Source organism: Sardina pilchardus, chromosome 5 (assembly GCF_963854185.1).
Source record: "Sardina pilchardus chromosome 5, fSarPil1.1, whole genome shotgun sequence".
Classification (NCBI taxonomy): Eukaryota; Metazoa; Chordata; class Actinopteri; order Clupeiformes; family Clupeidae; genus Sardina; species Sardina pilchardus.
Genome location: NC_084998.1, coordinates 6,414,235 through 6,428,878, shown reverse-complemented (window position 1 = coordinate 6,428,878; position 14,644 = coordinate 6,414,235). Strand labels below are relative to the sequence as shown.

The following is a 14,644-nucleotide window of genomic DNA, read 5'->3' as shown; positions in this document are numbered from 1 at the left end:
TTCGAACCCTTTGTGTCCGTTGGTGTTAGATTTCATGTAGGCTTGTAGGTAGTGAAAGATATATCCAACTCCTGCACACCCTGCCCTTGCAGCGTGTTAGTCATACTTGTAGTTGTTGGGTGAGAGGATCCATTTGCAAGGAAGGGGATCTGAAGAGCTGTTGCTAATGACAAGAGGCCGGTAGAGCAGCAGAGGAGAGAGGCATAAAAGAGTGGAATGGATAAACAACAGGGCTCCATGGTGATAAGCCAGCGCCGAGATAGTTGGAGCACACTCTGCAAACCCAGCCTCGGCTCAAAACACACAAGCTCGGTGACAAACATTCCTTTATCTCATTGCTCTAAAACAGCGCCCCTTTTTGGGCCTAACTCGGATGAATAACTAGCAGGTTAGGATGTGAAGGGGCTGTGGGGGGGGGGGGGGGGGGGGGGTCGTCACTGTATCTCCAGAGATCTGTTTTGCAAGGCAGCTGGGGAGACACTGCCAGTGTTTTTATTGTCATGCTACAGTCCTTGATTCAGACTCCCCATTGTAAGGTTTTTATTTCCCTAACAGGCTATAAAGGCACAGGGGCCTGAAGTTCTCCTGGTTCTCTCGCAAGCCAAGGCTTTTGCTTCTTCTCATGCTAATCACCTCATTTGCAACTGTTGTTTGTCATGCTAAACTCAAATCCAACGTATTCAGAGGAGCCTGAATCCAAGCACCTCAGATACTCTTTAGCATAGCGCGAGCAAAAGGTCTGTTGGGAACAGTTAGCATATTCTGCTAATCTGTCCAATTTCACAGATCGGCCTGGATCTCCTCTCTTGCTTATAAATACTGAGGTATTTATGAAACACAAAGTTGCTTCCTGAGAGATGGCATTTGGCCATCTGCACTTATATTAATACTAATTACTGTAGATAAATGACTGTCATTGAAGATGTTATAGATGTATTTTCCCACCTACAGACGTAGGTAATTTCATTTAATTCCATCCAATTAGGCTCTTAAAGTCTAAAGAAATGGTCATGTTTATAATCAAGTGTCTGTCATGTCGCTATAGTTTTCTTTCTTTCTTTCCAGTGTGAAATAAATGGCAAATTAAAATAGGGGAGTAACCAAGACAACATGAAAGTGCCCAGAGCTGAAAAATCGCCCTTAGACGTAAACAGTGCAATTAGTCTAGTTTGCATCTTTTTCAAGTCTGTATTCATAAATAATCCTGGGAAATGTTTCGTTCTTTGCTCTGGTGAACACTGTTCATCACCCAAAGCAATAACAGAGTGAACCTAACCCTGGCACAATCCCACAACAAACTTTTGAAACCAAGGAAACTTCTTGGCCTCGTAAAACAGCAAGCAATTTTTTCTTTTCCTTTTGTGTGAGGCCTTTTGTGTAACCCACCACCGGAATTAAATGGCACAACCTCGACAAGTCAGAAAGGAGATGTTTTCATTATTTCACATGAGGCCAGGCCGCCCCAATAGATGGAAAAAGCCCTGAGGAGCTGCCAGAGCCACATTCAAACCCCCAACAGATGTGTATCATGTAACTGAGTGCAGCAGGAAGAACAGACACTCCATTTTACCCAGAGGTCTAATAGGAAGCTAAAGGAAGGCTAAGGTTTCACGGCGGCGTAATGCAATCCCATCTGTACCCTCACTTCTGCAGCTGAACAATACGCAGGGAGAGCCTCGGCGAAGATGAGTGGTAAATCAGGCCCTGTCTGTCTCATGAGGATTGCCCCAGAAGCTGGCTTATGGGAGGTTATGCACAGGCAATTGGATGTGTACATTACCTTCGGTAGGCCGGGCATGTCAAATAGTGAGGCGAACGCTTGGCTTGCTAATGCACCTCGTACTGTAATAGGACTCAGAGCCACCCAGGGGTGAGTTGTTGCCGCTCTACGGGGGCTCTGCTGTTTCTGCCTGCGATCGCACTTCCCTCTTCTCCCAAAACGTGGACTGAGCGCGGACTCCAGAGTCTCCAGCGTCAGTCCCAGCCGCGAGGAGGCCAAGATTTGGGAGTCTCCGCTCCGGCACAGTCAAACGAAAGGGTTTTTTGGCAAGAATTGAAATGCGGGGGGGACGGGACATTATTGTTGTTTTTATTTGTATAGAAGACAATACGTTAGAGTATTAGTCTGATTCATTATCGAGCATAATGGGCTCCGTCATTCATTGCCCCCCCCCCGCCATGTTGTTGTTTGGAGGCACATCTGAAGGCCTCCCCTCTTTTTTCCCGTTGAATTCCCTGTAAGCAGGGTGACTGGGGAGACCGTAAAGAAGGAGAAGAAGAAATAGAAATAGGGGAAAAAAACACCTTCTCCTCCCCACCTCCACCCTCATTCAGATGTATTTCTCAGGGGCCTCGGGAAGAGGAAGGAGGAGAGGGAAGCTAATTCGTCAATGATCTTCCTCTAATCCCCCTCTCTCTCCTGCTCTCTTTGCCTGAAGGCACTCAAAGTAATACAACCCTCCCCCATCCCACCCCTCCCACTCACACACACACACACACACACACACATACAAGCACTCACTCACACACCCTCACACACACACACCACATTCACGCTGAGTCTGCCTCAACATGTCCAGTGGGAGAAGATAAATGGAGAGGGTTGCTTCGCAGTTCCGAGGTGTTATTTGCGTCCTGCGAGGGCCCGTGTTGCTCAGCGCTGCCTGGGCGGTAAAGTGGTGATTATAGTCGGCGCGAGCTAGGTGTGGCGAGACAGGGCGGTGTCAGAGGCTTTGTCTAAAGCCTGCCGCCGAGGGGGGGACCGGAGCGACACAAACCAGAGGCTCGGACTCGAGGAGGAGTCTGAATGGCAACGGAGGAGAGACGGGGACAGGGAGTTTAGCAGCAGGCAGGGATCCCGAACAGTCAGCCTTTCAAACACGGATTCCAAACATGGTTGAAAGGACTTGTGATCAACAGTGACCTTGTTGAGGAGTTCCACTGGAAGCTTCAGTGCTGGATTTTTTCTTTGCTGAAAGTTTTGCATATACTCGGAAAATCGGGGATACATTTCTGTCAGTCTGTATGTCTTAGCTCTGTGGTTGAACCGAAGTAAACTTTTTAATCCTTCAAAGTGAACTGAGGTTCGTTTGTAGGAATTTTACTTTTTGGGCTCGATTTTTCTGACTCAAATGGATTCACCTTTGCATATGCTGGAATTTTAATTCATTTGGGACTCCATGCGAAACATTTTGGGACTATGGGACTTCCTATTTCTGAAGTGGAGTGGAAATACAGACTGTGGCGCTTTTTCACCTTACATTTCACAATCTTGATAAGTATGTTATATTATGGTAATTACGACAGTGACACACCACTGCCTTGCACAATTCTTAATGACCTGTCAAAGTGAGCGCAGCGCTTTTCCCTGTGTTTGATTGTATATTTTGCTCTCTTCAAATTACATTCATTTATATATTGTTTGTTAACTCTTTTGTCAGCAAGCGGTTTCGATTTAGATTTTGTGTGGTGTCTCATGAGGTTCCCCATCAATATTATGCTTTAATGCTTTAAGCACAGGTCTTTTGTTGATTCAGAATGATCTCTCTCATAGGGTGGGAAATAGTGATCATGGTGTTGAACACGCAGACTTATCGACTAAGAATGCAGTGTCAGGTAGTTTATCTTGGGAACTTGTTAGACAGAGATCAATGTCGGCTGTGTGTGCAATAGGTTGTTGGACACACAGCGGCCATGCGCTTGACGTTTCAATTGATTATGAACGGCTAAACAATAAGGACCTTTATCAGAGCTCTCTATGAGGTATGTCGACTTTATAGTTGTACTAGACATATGTATTCATATATACAGGGGGAGGTATAGTGTACTCTTTGTAATGCAAGCCTTTGGTGAATATTTTGTTTGGACATTTTTACCTGTGATTTATGCGAAGTTATGCATAATTAATTTCACAAGTAATTAATAATGTTTCTCCCTTCCTTCCTCCCCTCATCTCTCCCTCCCTCTCTCCCTCCCTCTCTCCATCCCTCTCTCCCTCCCTCCGCCCGCACAGTTGCAGGTAAAGTGTCCCCGACCAGCTCCGATGTCCTTCTCAGTGTGCCCTCTGCCGGTGCCACTCTCAGCCCCCCCGAGGTGTACCTCCCTGCCAGCTTCAAGCTGTCCAATGCCCAGCTGGCCTTCTTCCTCCAGGAGACCCGCTCCTCCTCCTCGTCGGCGTCCGCAACCACAGGACGGCAGGGTGGCCACCCGCTGCAGAGGTCCGAGAGCTTTGTGGTGTTCCAAACCAAGGAGCTGCCGGCGGTCAACATCAGCCTGGGTCCGTTTGTGCGCGACCAGGTAGTGTCCAAAGACCTCCTGCAGCCCTCAAGCCCCCTGGACGTCCCCGGCCGGCTGACGGTCAACTGGAAAGTGCGGGCGTTCATCGTCCAGTCACGGGTGTTCGCCAGCAACCCGGTGGTGCAGGTGCTGTTCTACATCGCCGGGCGGGACTGGGACGACTTCAAGGCGCAGGACAGCATGCCCTGCGTGCGGCTCCACGCCTTCAGGGACATCCGGGAGATCAAGACCTCCTGCCGGCTGCAGGGGAACCTGGCCCAGTGCTTGGCCCAGCTCGAGCTGCCCATCCCCTGGTTCAACGCCAACGTGGCTCCCCTGGGCCGGCGGAAAGGCTCCAGTGCCGACAGCCTGGAGCTGAGCAGCGGCAGCGAGAGCTTCCAGGTGGAGCTCTACTACACCTTGCATGACCCGGACGGCAGCGGGGAGTGCAGCGAGAGCTTCCCCCGCCGCGGAGGAGGAGGAGGAGGAGGAGGAGGAGGTGGAGGCGGTGGAGGCGGCAGAGGTGAGGGCTCTTCACAACAGCCTCTCCTCCGCATCGGAAGCATCAGCCTGTACCAGCCCAGCCAGGAGGTGCTGGTCGTGGACAAGCAGCTGGACAAGAACATCTTTCTGCGTCTGCCGGAGAAGCCGCTCAAGCCGGGCGAGACCTTGACCATCAGCCTCTTCTTAGTGCCCAACTCCACCGTCGAGCAGTTCTCTCTCAAGTGAGTGTCTCTTTTCTACCAGCATACCAGTCGTGCTTTCACATGATACCATCCTTTTGTTGGCTTCGCTGAGTGGCACTTGATAATCCTCTTGGTTGGCTAACGCTGTACGCTGTACGCTGTATGCAGACGCACATCTTCCGACATCTTTTTGAGTTTCTGCCGTATTACCCACCTTCAGAACTGTAGACGGGTTCTCGGCAGCTCAGAGTAAAGCCATAATTGGTATTAATTGACATCTGTTCAAATTAAATTCCTCACAAGCTGACCCAGTTCTTGTTGAATTAGAGCTTTGGGGATATGAAGCATGGCTTCACTCACTTACCCTGTGTATTTCAAATTTATTCCTCGTCGTCAACATAATGGGAGGGTTAGAGTTCCCGAGAAAGAAAATGATTATTTAAATCCTTGAAAGCCAGAAGAAAATGAGCTTTTTCCCCAGATGAGAGTAGGAGAGGGGGGGTGGTGGTGGTGGTGGTGGTGAAGGGTGGGGGGGGGGTAGATATTAGCTGGGCTTTCAGGCATGTCGGCACACCGCTTCGTAAACACAGTCACCCAAAACGTAATGGAAATTCTCAGACTTCAATTTAGGAATTCACCGTGAATTAATTAAGCTTCGATAACTCATTAAGCAGAAGGGGGAGAAGCCACCACTGTGATTTATGCAGGCAGGGATAGTTCATTAGTATTATCTGACGAAAATGTGTCTGCATACATATTAGTGTCCGCGTGTAGTGTATGTTTGTGTGAGGGCTGGATAATATTTGTTATGCTACATCTCACCAACACACCGAAAGTTTCTCATTACCTAGCATCGTCAACACCTACATTGGGAGCTAGTTTTCCTGCCATTTACAGACATGGAGGCGAAATCAGTGTGCGAATGCTTTGCAATGCTGCCGAGAGACTCTGTGAATTGGGTGATGAAGCAGAACTCCTGCGGCACCATTTCACCGGGGTCAGATGTCACTGAGTTTAAGGCATGCCCTGGTTCTGCACAACAGAGGAGAAATGCATTAGTTTCATTCCCTGTAAGCCTTCATATTTCAGTCAATCTGGGTGCAGGGCCCAATATTGTGACTTCACTCCTCCGAGGGGGAAAAGGCACTGTTGTAATAAAAACTCCCGTCAGGATGGAAGGATGAAAAAAAAGAACGTCTCGGACTCGGTCGTCTCAACTGAATAGGAATTCATAGTGCCAGAAGCCAACGGTTGAGGGTTACCCACAAAAAAGTCTATTAAAGATGTAATAAAGAAAGTCTTTAAATATGAATTAAGCGTCGCCAGAAGTCTTCCTCCACCCTTCAATCCCACAATTCCTTTTTTCTCTGCCTTGCTCTTTTTTATTTCTGTCCCTTTGAAGGGGCTTGCCTGTTTTTTGCCTGTTATTGCAGGGATCACATTTGACTCTGTGAGGAAATACCCTGAAAACTCTTCTCCACATATGAAACATGAAACATACGAGGGGAAGAGTATGTGTGAGTGAGCTTGTCTGTATTTGCGCTGTGTGTGCACACGCTGTGTCTGTGTGTGTGTGTGTGTGTGTGTGTGTGTGTGTGTGTGTGTGTGTGTGTGTGTGTGTGTGCGCATGTGTGTGTGTGTGTGTGTGTGTGTGTGTTTGTGTGTGCATCAAGACATCTCGTAGCTGAGATTTCTGTTACCATGGAAATGCGGTAATGCAGTATTAATCATTTCTTTTTCCTGCTTGTCATTGTCGTCCTATACTTCAGCTTTCATAACAGCCGTAAATTACATCCCATCAGAACGCTGCATACATTTGTTCTGATAGAAATTTTCGCAGTTGTTTAGAACACGATGCACGAATCCTCGGAAACTTGATGAAACGGTGCCGAATTACCCGCATCCCTTGATCCCTTGTCATCATTTGTGCATTTGACGTGGGAGATGTTGAGATGTCTTTTTCTGGCGTCGTTCGTAAATTTAGAGAGGGAGATGCAGAGTGCGCGGCTCTCCGAGACTCTCTCTGTGTTTGTTTCCCGAGGGCAGAGAAGTAATTCCTCAGATAGGATGCGGAGGCCTCGTTAGGGGCTGACGTTGCAGTTGTGAGTCGTGAGTGGTGACACATATTCCGTACCCCGGAGGTGATTGCCATGTCGAGGAACGCGCGCAGGTTTTCGCCCGACGGGGTCTATTTCTGGGCACCTAAACTGCCCCGAGGACACTCCATGTGTTCTGGGCACTTGTGCTCGCCCCGGCCCAGAACCCCCCCCCCCCCCCACCCCCCTCTCCCTCTCCGTCTTGGTGGACCATGGCGCTGTGACTCAAGGCGACCATGCTGTCACACTCAGCCCCCTCTCTGTCTTTCTCCGTCTTTCTCTCTATCCCTATCTCTCTTTCTCTCCGTCTTTTTCTCTCCGTCTCTCTCTCTCCATCTCCATCTCCCTCTGGGTGTCGGCACACATCACGGCTGTTGCCCGGCGTCCACACAGGCCTCGTTTCCCGACTCCCCCGCGCGGCGCCTCGCTCCCGTCTTCAGACGGAGGGGCCCTTTTTCCTTCGGTGTCTCGCCGTCTCTGATCAGACGCTCGTCCATCGGCGCCTCTTCTCTATTGTTTACCGGTTAGGCATCATTGAGCACGCCACCTGCGAAGTCTTCCTCTCACTCCCGCTTCCACTGTGCTATTCATGAAGGAGAAACTTGCCAGACGAGTCATTTAGCTCTCGGCAACCGTGGGGGGGGGGGGGGGGGGGGGCTGAATCTGTGCCAGCTCTGGAGGTCTTAAACATGGAGGCCGTGTACTGGGAGGATATGGGGCATGAAACCCTCTGTTTCCCCACAGGTTCTGTTTGGCTATTACGAATCCTTATTACTGCAGTTAAACTAAAAGTTTATTCCTTCATTTCAGGCGTCATATACCGTTTGTGCACTGTGTAAATAAAGAGTACAGAACCGAGTGGATAACGACATGTGTACATACACGTTCTCTTAAGACCAGTCTGATTCTCATTTTGACTGTTATGATAAAGGCCTAGCACATTTGCTCATCAGAATGCTTTGTTTGAAGTATCTGTTGCGCGCCCATGTTTGAAGTATCTGTTGCGCGGCCACGTGATGCATCGGACGATGGACCATTAATTCTGTTGGCTCATTACGTTGCCTGGTTGGAAATCTCAGGGGCATTGAGGTCCATACAGGTCTTATCCAGAGTGAGCTCTACACCGCGTCTCCTCCCATTGAATCGTGTGGTGGAGAGACCTGCGGCGGGTTTTCCAGGAAGTCTCCCGTCCAGGTCCTGCCTCCTGCCCCAGGTCTAGACTTGCTTGGTCTAAGTGCACTCCCCGTCTCCAGGCCTGTGGGCCACTCTGTGGCTAATATTTCACTTTCAGCATAGATGTTAGGTGTTAAAAATGAAGAGCCTTTCAACGGACTAACTCGCCCCGTGATCTTTAACCGTGAACACAAACCTCAGGCTGTTTTTAGGACTCATTATCAGGACCTCTCTGTTTGCCACGGCAACACAGCAACAAGGTGTGGTCATGGGAAAGATGTTAGTTGAGTACATCTCTCTAAAACAAAACAAACAGATGTAAGCTTTTTTATTATTCCGCCTCTTTTTAATGCCACAGTGGTCTGAAACAGTGCCTCTCAATTATGCCCCCTTAATGTCACATTAAGTAGAAAATGCACCGTAGTGCAGTGTCCTCAAATGTAATTATGCTGCCTTATGCACATATGCACTTAAACGTATAGAGGAAATGAATCAGATAATGAGACATAGACTCGAGATAAGTTCTTCTCAAGGACCTCTGCTGCAGAGATAAAGTGCCGTCACTTGAGAAAGCCATATAATTGTATTTGGTACTGTAATATTGGCAGAACAATATGGTTACCTTAACTGGTCCATTTGTTCATAAGAGACAGGGCGAGACATCCTGTTCCTCTGAGGGGAATATCATTACTCCAAATTAGTCTTGCGGGGTAATTTAGTCCGTGTCCATCTCTTTCCTATTGTATTACGTCTTCACAGGCTCTCCACAGGTCCTCTCGGAGGTGCCTAAGACTGCAGCCCAATCTGAGATCATTAGGATCACTATTTGGATGCACCTCCATTTATCTAGCAGGGAAGAGCGTCATGAAGTAACTCTGTTACCGGATACCGGATCAAAGGCACAGCCACAGGGCTGGAGTGCCGTCTCTGATACCTTTGATTGTAGTAATGTACCTGTACATAACATCTCTCTCTCTCTCTCTCTCTCTCTCTCTCTCTCTCTCCTGCTCTCGCTCTCTTTCTCTCTCTCTCTCTTTCTCTGACTCATTCTTTTTCTCTCACTCACAGCCTCACACACACACACCACGCGCATAGACACATACAGAAAGACTGTTATGAAATGTTATGCACGAAAGTCTCTATTTAAAAAGGTAACATTTATTTTTAAACAAAGACCTTTATTTTAAGTATCGTATAAAGACCTCTCTCTCTTAATACAAGATGGACATCTTGTTCTATGGGCAGTGATGGGAATGATCTCATTGCATGTTTCATGAAGCTAATTTTAGTCAGTGTAATGGATATCTGGTCTTAAGGCTCATTGTAGTTGAAGTCTTGGTCAATTGCTCACTGTTGAATGGCTCGGGGTGATCTGCATTAGCAAGGCCCTCTTGTCTCGTCTTGTCTCCGCTGATTACATTTCTGTATAATTGTTTACGCGGACGCCTGGCAGCCGCCAGAGAGAGCGCGGCAGTTCATAGCGAGGCTCGCTTGGCTGACACCTGCTTTGTTGACATAAACATCGGCATGGAGTGGCGTGGTCAGGAGGAAGAGCCGGGGCGGCGGTGGTGGGTGGTGGTGGTGGTGGCGGTGGTGGTGGTGGTGGTGGTGGTGGCGGCGCGTATGGCATGAAGGCGGGTGCCAGGGTGGGAGCTGTGCCCGCTGGCTGGGCATGTGCCACACGCTCCTGTGGCACGCAGAGAAATGAATTCCATAAATACTCGTACTCGGCACGTATGAGGAGCAAATTGAATTGCATGGGGAGAAAGTGAGGCAATATTCACAATATGAGTAGGCGTGTGTGTTATTCTGTTTGTGTGTGTGTGTGTGTGTGTGTGTGTGTGTGTGTGTGTGTGTGCATGTTGGTGTGTGTCTGTTTGTGTGGGTAAATGTGTGTGTCTGTGTGTGTATGTAAATGTGTGTGTGTGTCTATATATGTTGGTGTGTGCCCGTCTCTGTTTTTGTGTGTGTATGTGTATATCTCTCTGTGTGTCGGTGTGTGTTTGTGTCTTTTTCTATCTGCTCCAGATGGCTGAAGGGAGTTTACATAATGATAATAAATGCATGAATTGCGCTTTTCACGCCATTATAACGGGAGAGAATGGAGCAGAGAGGGCCCTTTTCCGCCGCTCCACCATCCCACATGACCTTGCCATTGACCCCCAGCATCTTGTCTGGTGGTTCATCGAAAAACGCTGCTCCTCTGCCGCCTGCATTTAAAGGCGTCTGAATGTTTCCCCTTGTTGAATTCATCAAGGCCTCCCGTGGCTGCGGAGAGCGTGCGCTTCATCAGTATTCCGAGGACTTGTCCCGGGTGAAGGACAGACAGCCGGCTGAGCAGCAGCCCAAGCGGCCGCCGGAATTAAAAGAATAATACTAATTGTGAAGCGTTGACCTCAAGGCTGAGGCTGAGGCTGAGGCTGAGGCTGAGGCTGAGGCTGAGGCTGCTGCTGCTGCTGCTGCTGCTGCTGCTGCTGTGGTGGTTTTGTTGTCCACATCTGTGTCTGGGTTCAGTGGGGTGAGGTGCGGTGTGTAGCCCAAGTTGTCTGAACCCCTAAGCGCGCACAGAGCCAGCGGAAAGAGTAATTGGCACTCTTTACAGTAATTACCTTAACAACAACGGAAAACCGCAACACGAACCGGTAGGCCAACTACCGGGCCAACTCCACTCAACTACACCCCCCCCCCCTCCCCCCACACACGCACATAAAGACACACATGAACTCACATAAATACACCCCCACCCCCTACACACACGTAACTTCCAGCTTCTCTGGTGCACACACAGTCTCCCCAGGGGTGGCTGCCTGGGGCCTGCCGATAAGGCCGCCTCATCCCCAGCTGCGGCAGTGGAGGACGAGAGTCTGTATGCCCAGCTTTGGGGCACTGCAGTTTATCCCTGCACACGCGCCGTCCAGTGCACGCACGCACGCAAGCAAGCAAGCAAGCACACACTGGCGCGCAAACACTTATACGCACGCACACACACACACACACATTCAACACACGCTCAGACACCTTCACTCATCTGCTCACAGTCAACAAACACATAACACACAGAAATATACTCATGCCCACACACACACACACACACACACACACACACACACACACACACACACACACACACTCATGTCGACAGCAGATGTGCACCCAGCGGAATTTAATTCGCAGATGCAAACACACGCACGCGCCTCTGTGTGTGTGTGTGTGTGTGTGTGTGTGTGTGTGTGTGTGTGTGTGTGAGGCAGCACATTAGTCAGAGGCTTGTGAGTGTGTGTGCGAGGGTGCTGCCCAGGCTCCCAGACGGTCAGCGCGTGCAGGCAGGCAGGCCTCCAGAGCGCGTGCGTAGCCGTAGCCGTAGCCGTAGCGCTCGGAGAGGAGGCCAGCCCCCGCGCCACCCCACCCCCCCTCTGTGCGTAATGGTCATATCTCTTTGGATGTGTTGGCACTGAAGCCCTGCGTGCTACCGGCCTCCCCGCGGCAACGAGACTGCGGCTCACGCTTCACCATCACAGCTCACTCAACACTGCAAAATCTCCCCCCTCTTATTTTCTTTAATATATATATTTTTTGTTAAAAGAAAACTTTTTTTCTCGGTTTTTTTTCTGGGTTTTTTTTTTTTCCCTACCCGAGAGGAGCCAAGGGGCATTCAGCCAGTGACTTGTCAGTTGTGCTTCTGTCTGCTCAACCTAATTAGTTTTTACAACGGGAGAGGCCTGCTAAGGCATATTATGGTGATATCATTTCCCTCGCCGCTTCGCAAGAGTGATCAATGTATTTCGGGATTGTTCCTGCTGAGGTATGATTCCTCCGAAGAAGCCCAACTTGTAAATTTAATCTCCCTGGCTCTCGGAAACCGACAGACACGCCACCACCACCACCAGCCCCTGGACCCAACCGCCCCCTTCGCTTTTTATCACTTGCTCATCTAGCTCAGCTTTTTTATGTGCCGCCGTCACACAGAACAAAGCGCTCTCTCTTTCTCTCTCTTTCTCTCTCTCTCTCTCTCTCAAGTTTGCTTGCATTGAGCACTCTTAAGTCTCAACATGGTAATATTGTTTGAATTATCCACTTACATGGTGTACCGTATGGGCACGTACAGTCCATTTCTGGTCATTAAAACCCAGTTGGACACTGTCAAATCATCGTCACAGTTAGTCTCCACTTAGCAGAAATCAAATCAGGACCAGCACGATAGGTCACGTAAGGGGATAATAGCAGCTCTTGTGGGTACTTTGTTTCCAGCCGCTATGGCATTAAGCAGAATCATTCTTGCTCTTCCTCTCTTTTCAGAATTGTTCAATAATCATAATGGCTCATTTCCATGCATTGAAATGCTATGCAAAAAGATTAAACTCGAGTTCGAGCTCGGTTCGGGTGCTGTTGGCAGCGGTTAGCTGTGAGCCTCCTCGAAGCTATTGTTAGCGTTAGCAGTTCTGGCGGAAGGTAGCAGGAGCTACAGACAAATGGCCACCAGCTCATCCTCTTCCCTCAGACTTTTGTCCAAAGGCCATGCAACAGCTTGCAGTAGGCACTTATTTTCCACTTCCCAATGCCTGTTGAAATGATCTGGATCTGGTTCCATTTCCATTCCCATTCCAGAGCCTCGGGTGGCCACAGGCATCATATGTCGATTGCCTCCTCAAAGGCCTCTTAATTGACAGCTGCCAGATTCCGTAGACAGAATTGCAGCACAATTACTTGAAGCATTTACAATTCACTAAATGTAATCGCATTACTAAGGCATGTCCGCACTCTTGAGCTTCTGCGCCAAACACGACTAGAAAGCTTAAAATAGATTCGCTGGAATAGTGTGGCAGCTTCCGTGGCATGTGGGAATTGGGCCCACATTTGTGTGAGGGTATAGTACCACTGTACAGTATTGTGGCACAGTAATAGTCTTTTTTATTTGTGTGTGCTTGGGGTTGTTTTCACATGGAGTCATGACAGACCCCGAGTCCTATGAAGACCCAAACTTTTTCGGCGAGGGTGACGGCGCTTTCATAAATCTACACGGATGCCATCTCTTGTCAGACTACCAGCTGCGCTTATGCAAGAAAAGTTTTCATCCTCCCCAGGCTCGCCTCAGCCGCGCTCATGAGGGAAGTGTGTTAGGAGATGCAGCTGCACTGGTTTGACAAGTGCCTCGGCTGACAAGGCCTCAGTGCTTGCTTTCTCTCTCTCTCGCTCTCTCTCTCTTCTCCTCTTTCTCTCTTCTCCTCTCTTATCTTCTCTCCTCTCTATTCTTTTCTCTTCTCTCTTCTCTGTTCTCTCTTCTCTCTTCTGTCCTCTCTCCTCTTCTCCTCCCTTCTCTTCTCTTCTCCTCTCTTCTCTTCTCTCTTTTTTCTCCTCTCTCTTCTCTTCCACCCCCCATTGTTTTGTTTTGTTTGCTTTGCTTTTGTTCCGAATATTTCCCCTTCTTTACCAGAGAGAGGAAGGAATAGTACTAATAATAATATAAAAAAAAACGTGAAGCCTTCGGAACAGCTCCGACTGCCATGTGTGTGAAACATTGATGTCCCTGGAGCCTCAGGAGGCAGTGTATCATGATGGTGATTTAAAAGGGGTGGGGGGTGTAAATTTGAACCCGTCCTTATTATTGATGCCTCCCAGCTAACTGGGCCAGATTTGTTCTGGCAATTTCCATTGCCCCTGTGCTGCTGTTTAATGGCTGCTTGGTCCGTCCGCCTCCCTGTAACCCTGAGTGATCCGTGACCCCCTTTTCTCTTTTTTATGGGCGTTATTAAAGCGCAGTAGACAAGCGGAGGACGTCAGGCGGAAACTGCCGTGCATCTCTCTCTCTCGCTTTCTCGCTCGCTCGTGTTCTCAGCTGCTTTCTAACCAAGAGTGAAAATGTGTCATTTGTCCTGTGGAAGTATTGTCTTCGGGTAAGGTAGTCATGCTGTGCTTTTGTGCGAGAATGCGTCAGCTTTTATACACCATATTAACCTACATTCTCCACAAAGGCAAAGACTCGTTTTTAAATTTTTACATGGTTCCTGAAAATCCTCTTCCCTCCCTTTACCACCTGCACCTGTCTTCAGGGGACATGTGCTCAGGTGCAGTCTGAAGTGCACTGTTGACAACCGGGGGCATTTTTATTTTTTTACCCCGTCATTAGGTAATGTCCGTATGCCACTACCAGCAACTCTGGAGAGGGTGAGAGCAGCACAATGCCACAACCTCTCAGTGGGCACAAACAACAAGCCAGAGTGCCAGTGTTTTGCACAGGCCATTTGGAAGCCAAGGCTGTCCGCTCCGATCAGTCCCTGGGAGAGTCGTCTCCCAGTTTTCCCACCTGACCACGGAAGCCCCCGCCATCCTCTCCCCCTCCGCCCCTTCCTCTTCCTACTCCTCCTCTTCCTCCTCCACCTCCTCCTCCTCCACCCCCCACCTCCTCCTCTGCCACCC

At 49.1% G+C, this 14,644-nt stretch overlaps 1 protein-coding gene across 1 annotated transcript in view; it reads left to right on the top strand.

Annotated features, from left to right (window-relative positions):
• The first annotated feature begins 3,170 nt into the window (after positions 1-3,170).
• tmem132e (transmembrane protein 132E) overlaps positions 3,171-14,644 on the top strand; it is a 71,524-nt gene continuing 60,050 nt past the window's right edge. Inside the window, exons 1-3 of the mRNA XM_062536142.1 lie at positions 3,171-3,278; positions 4,013-4,744; positions 4,781-5,000. Coding sequence (XP_062392126.1) covers positions 3,200-3,278; positions 4,013-4,744; positions 4,781-5,000 — 1,031 coding nt within the window. The 5' untranslated portion in view covers positions 3,171-3,199. The remainder of the gene's footprint in view (positions 3,279-4,012; positions 4,745-4,780; positions 5,001-14,644) is intronic.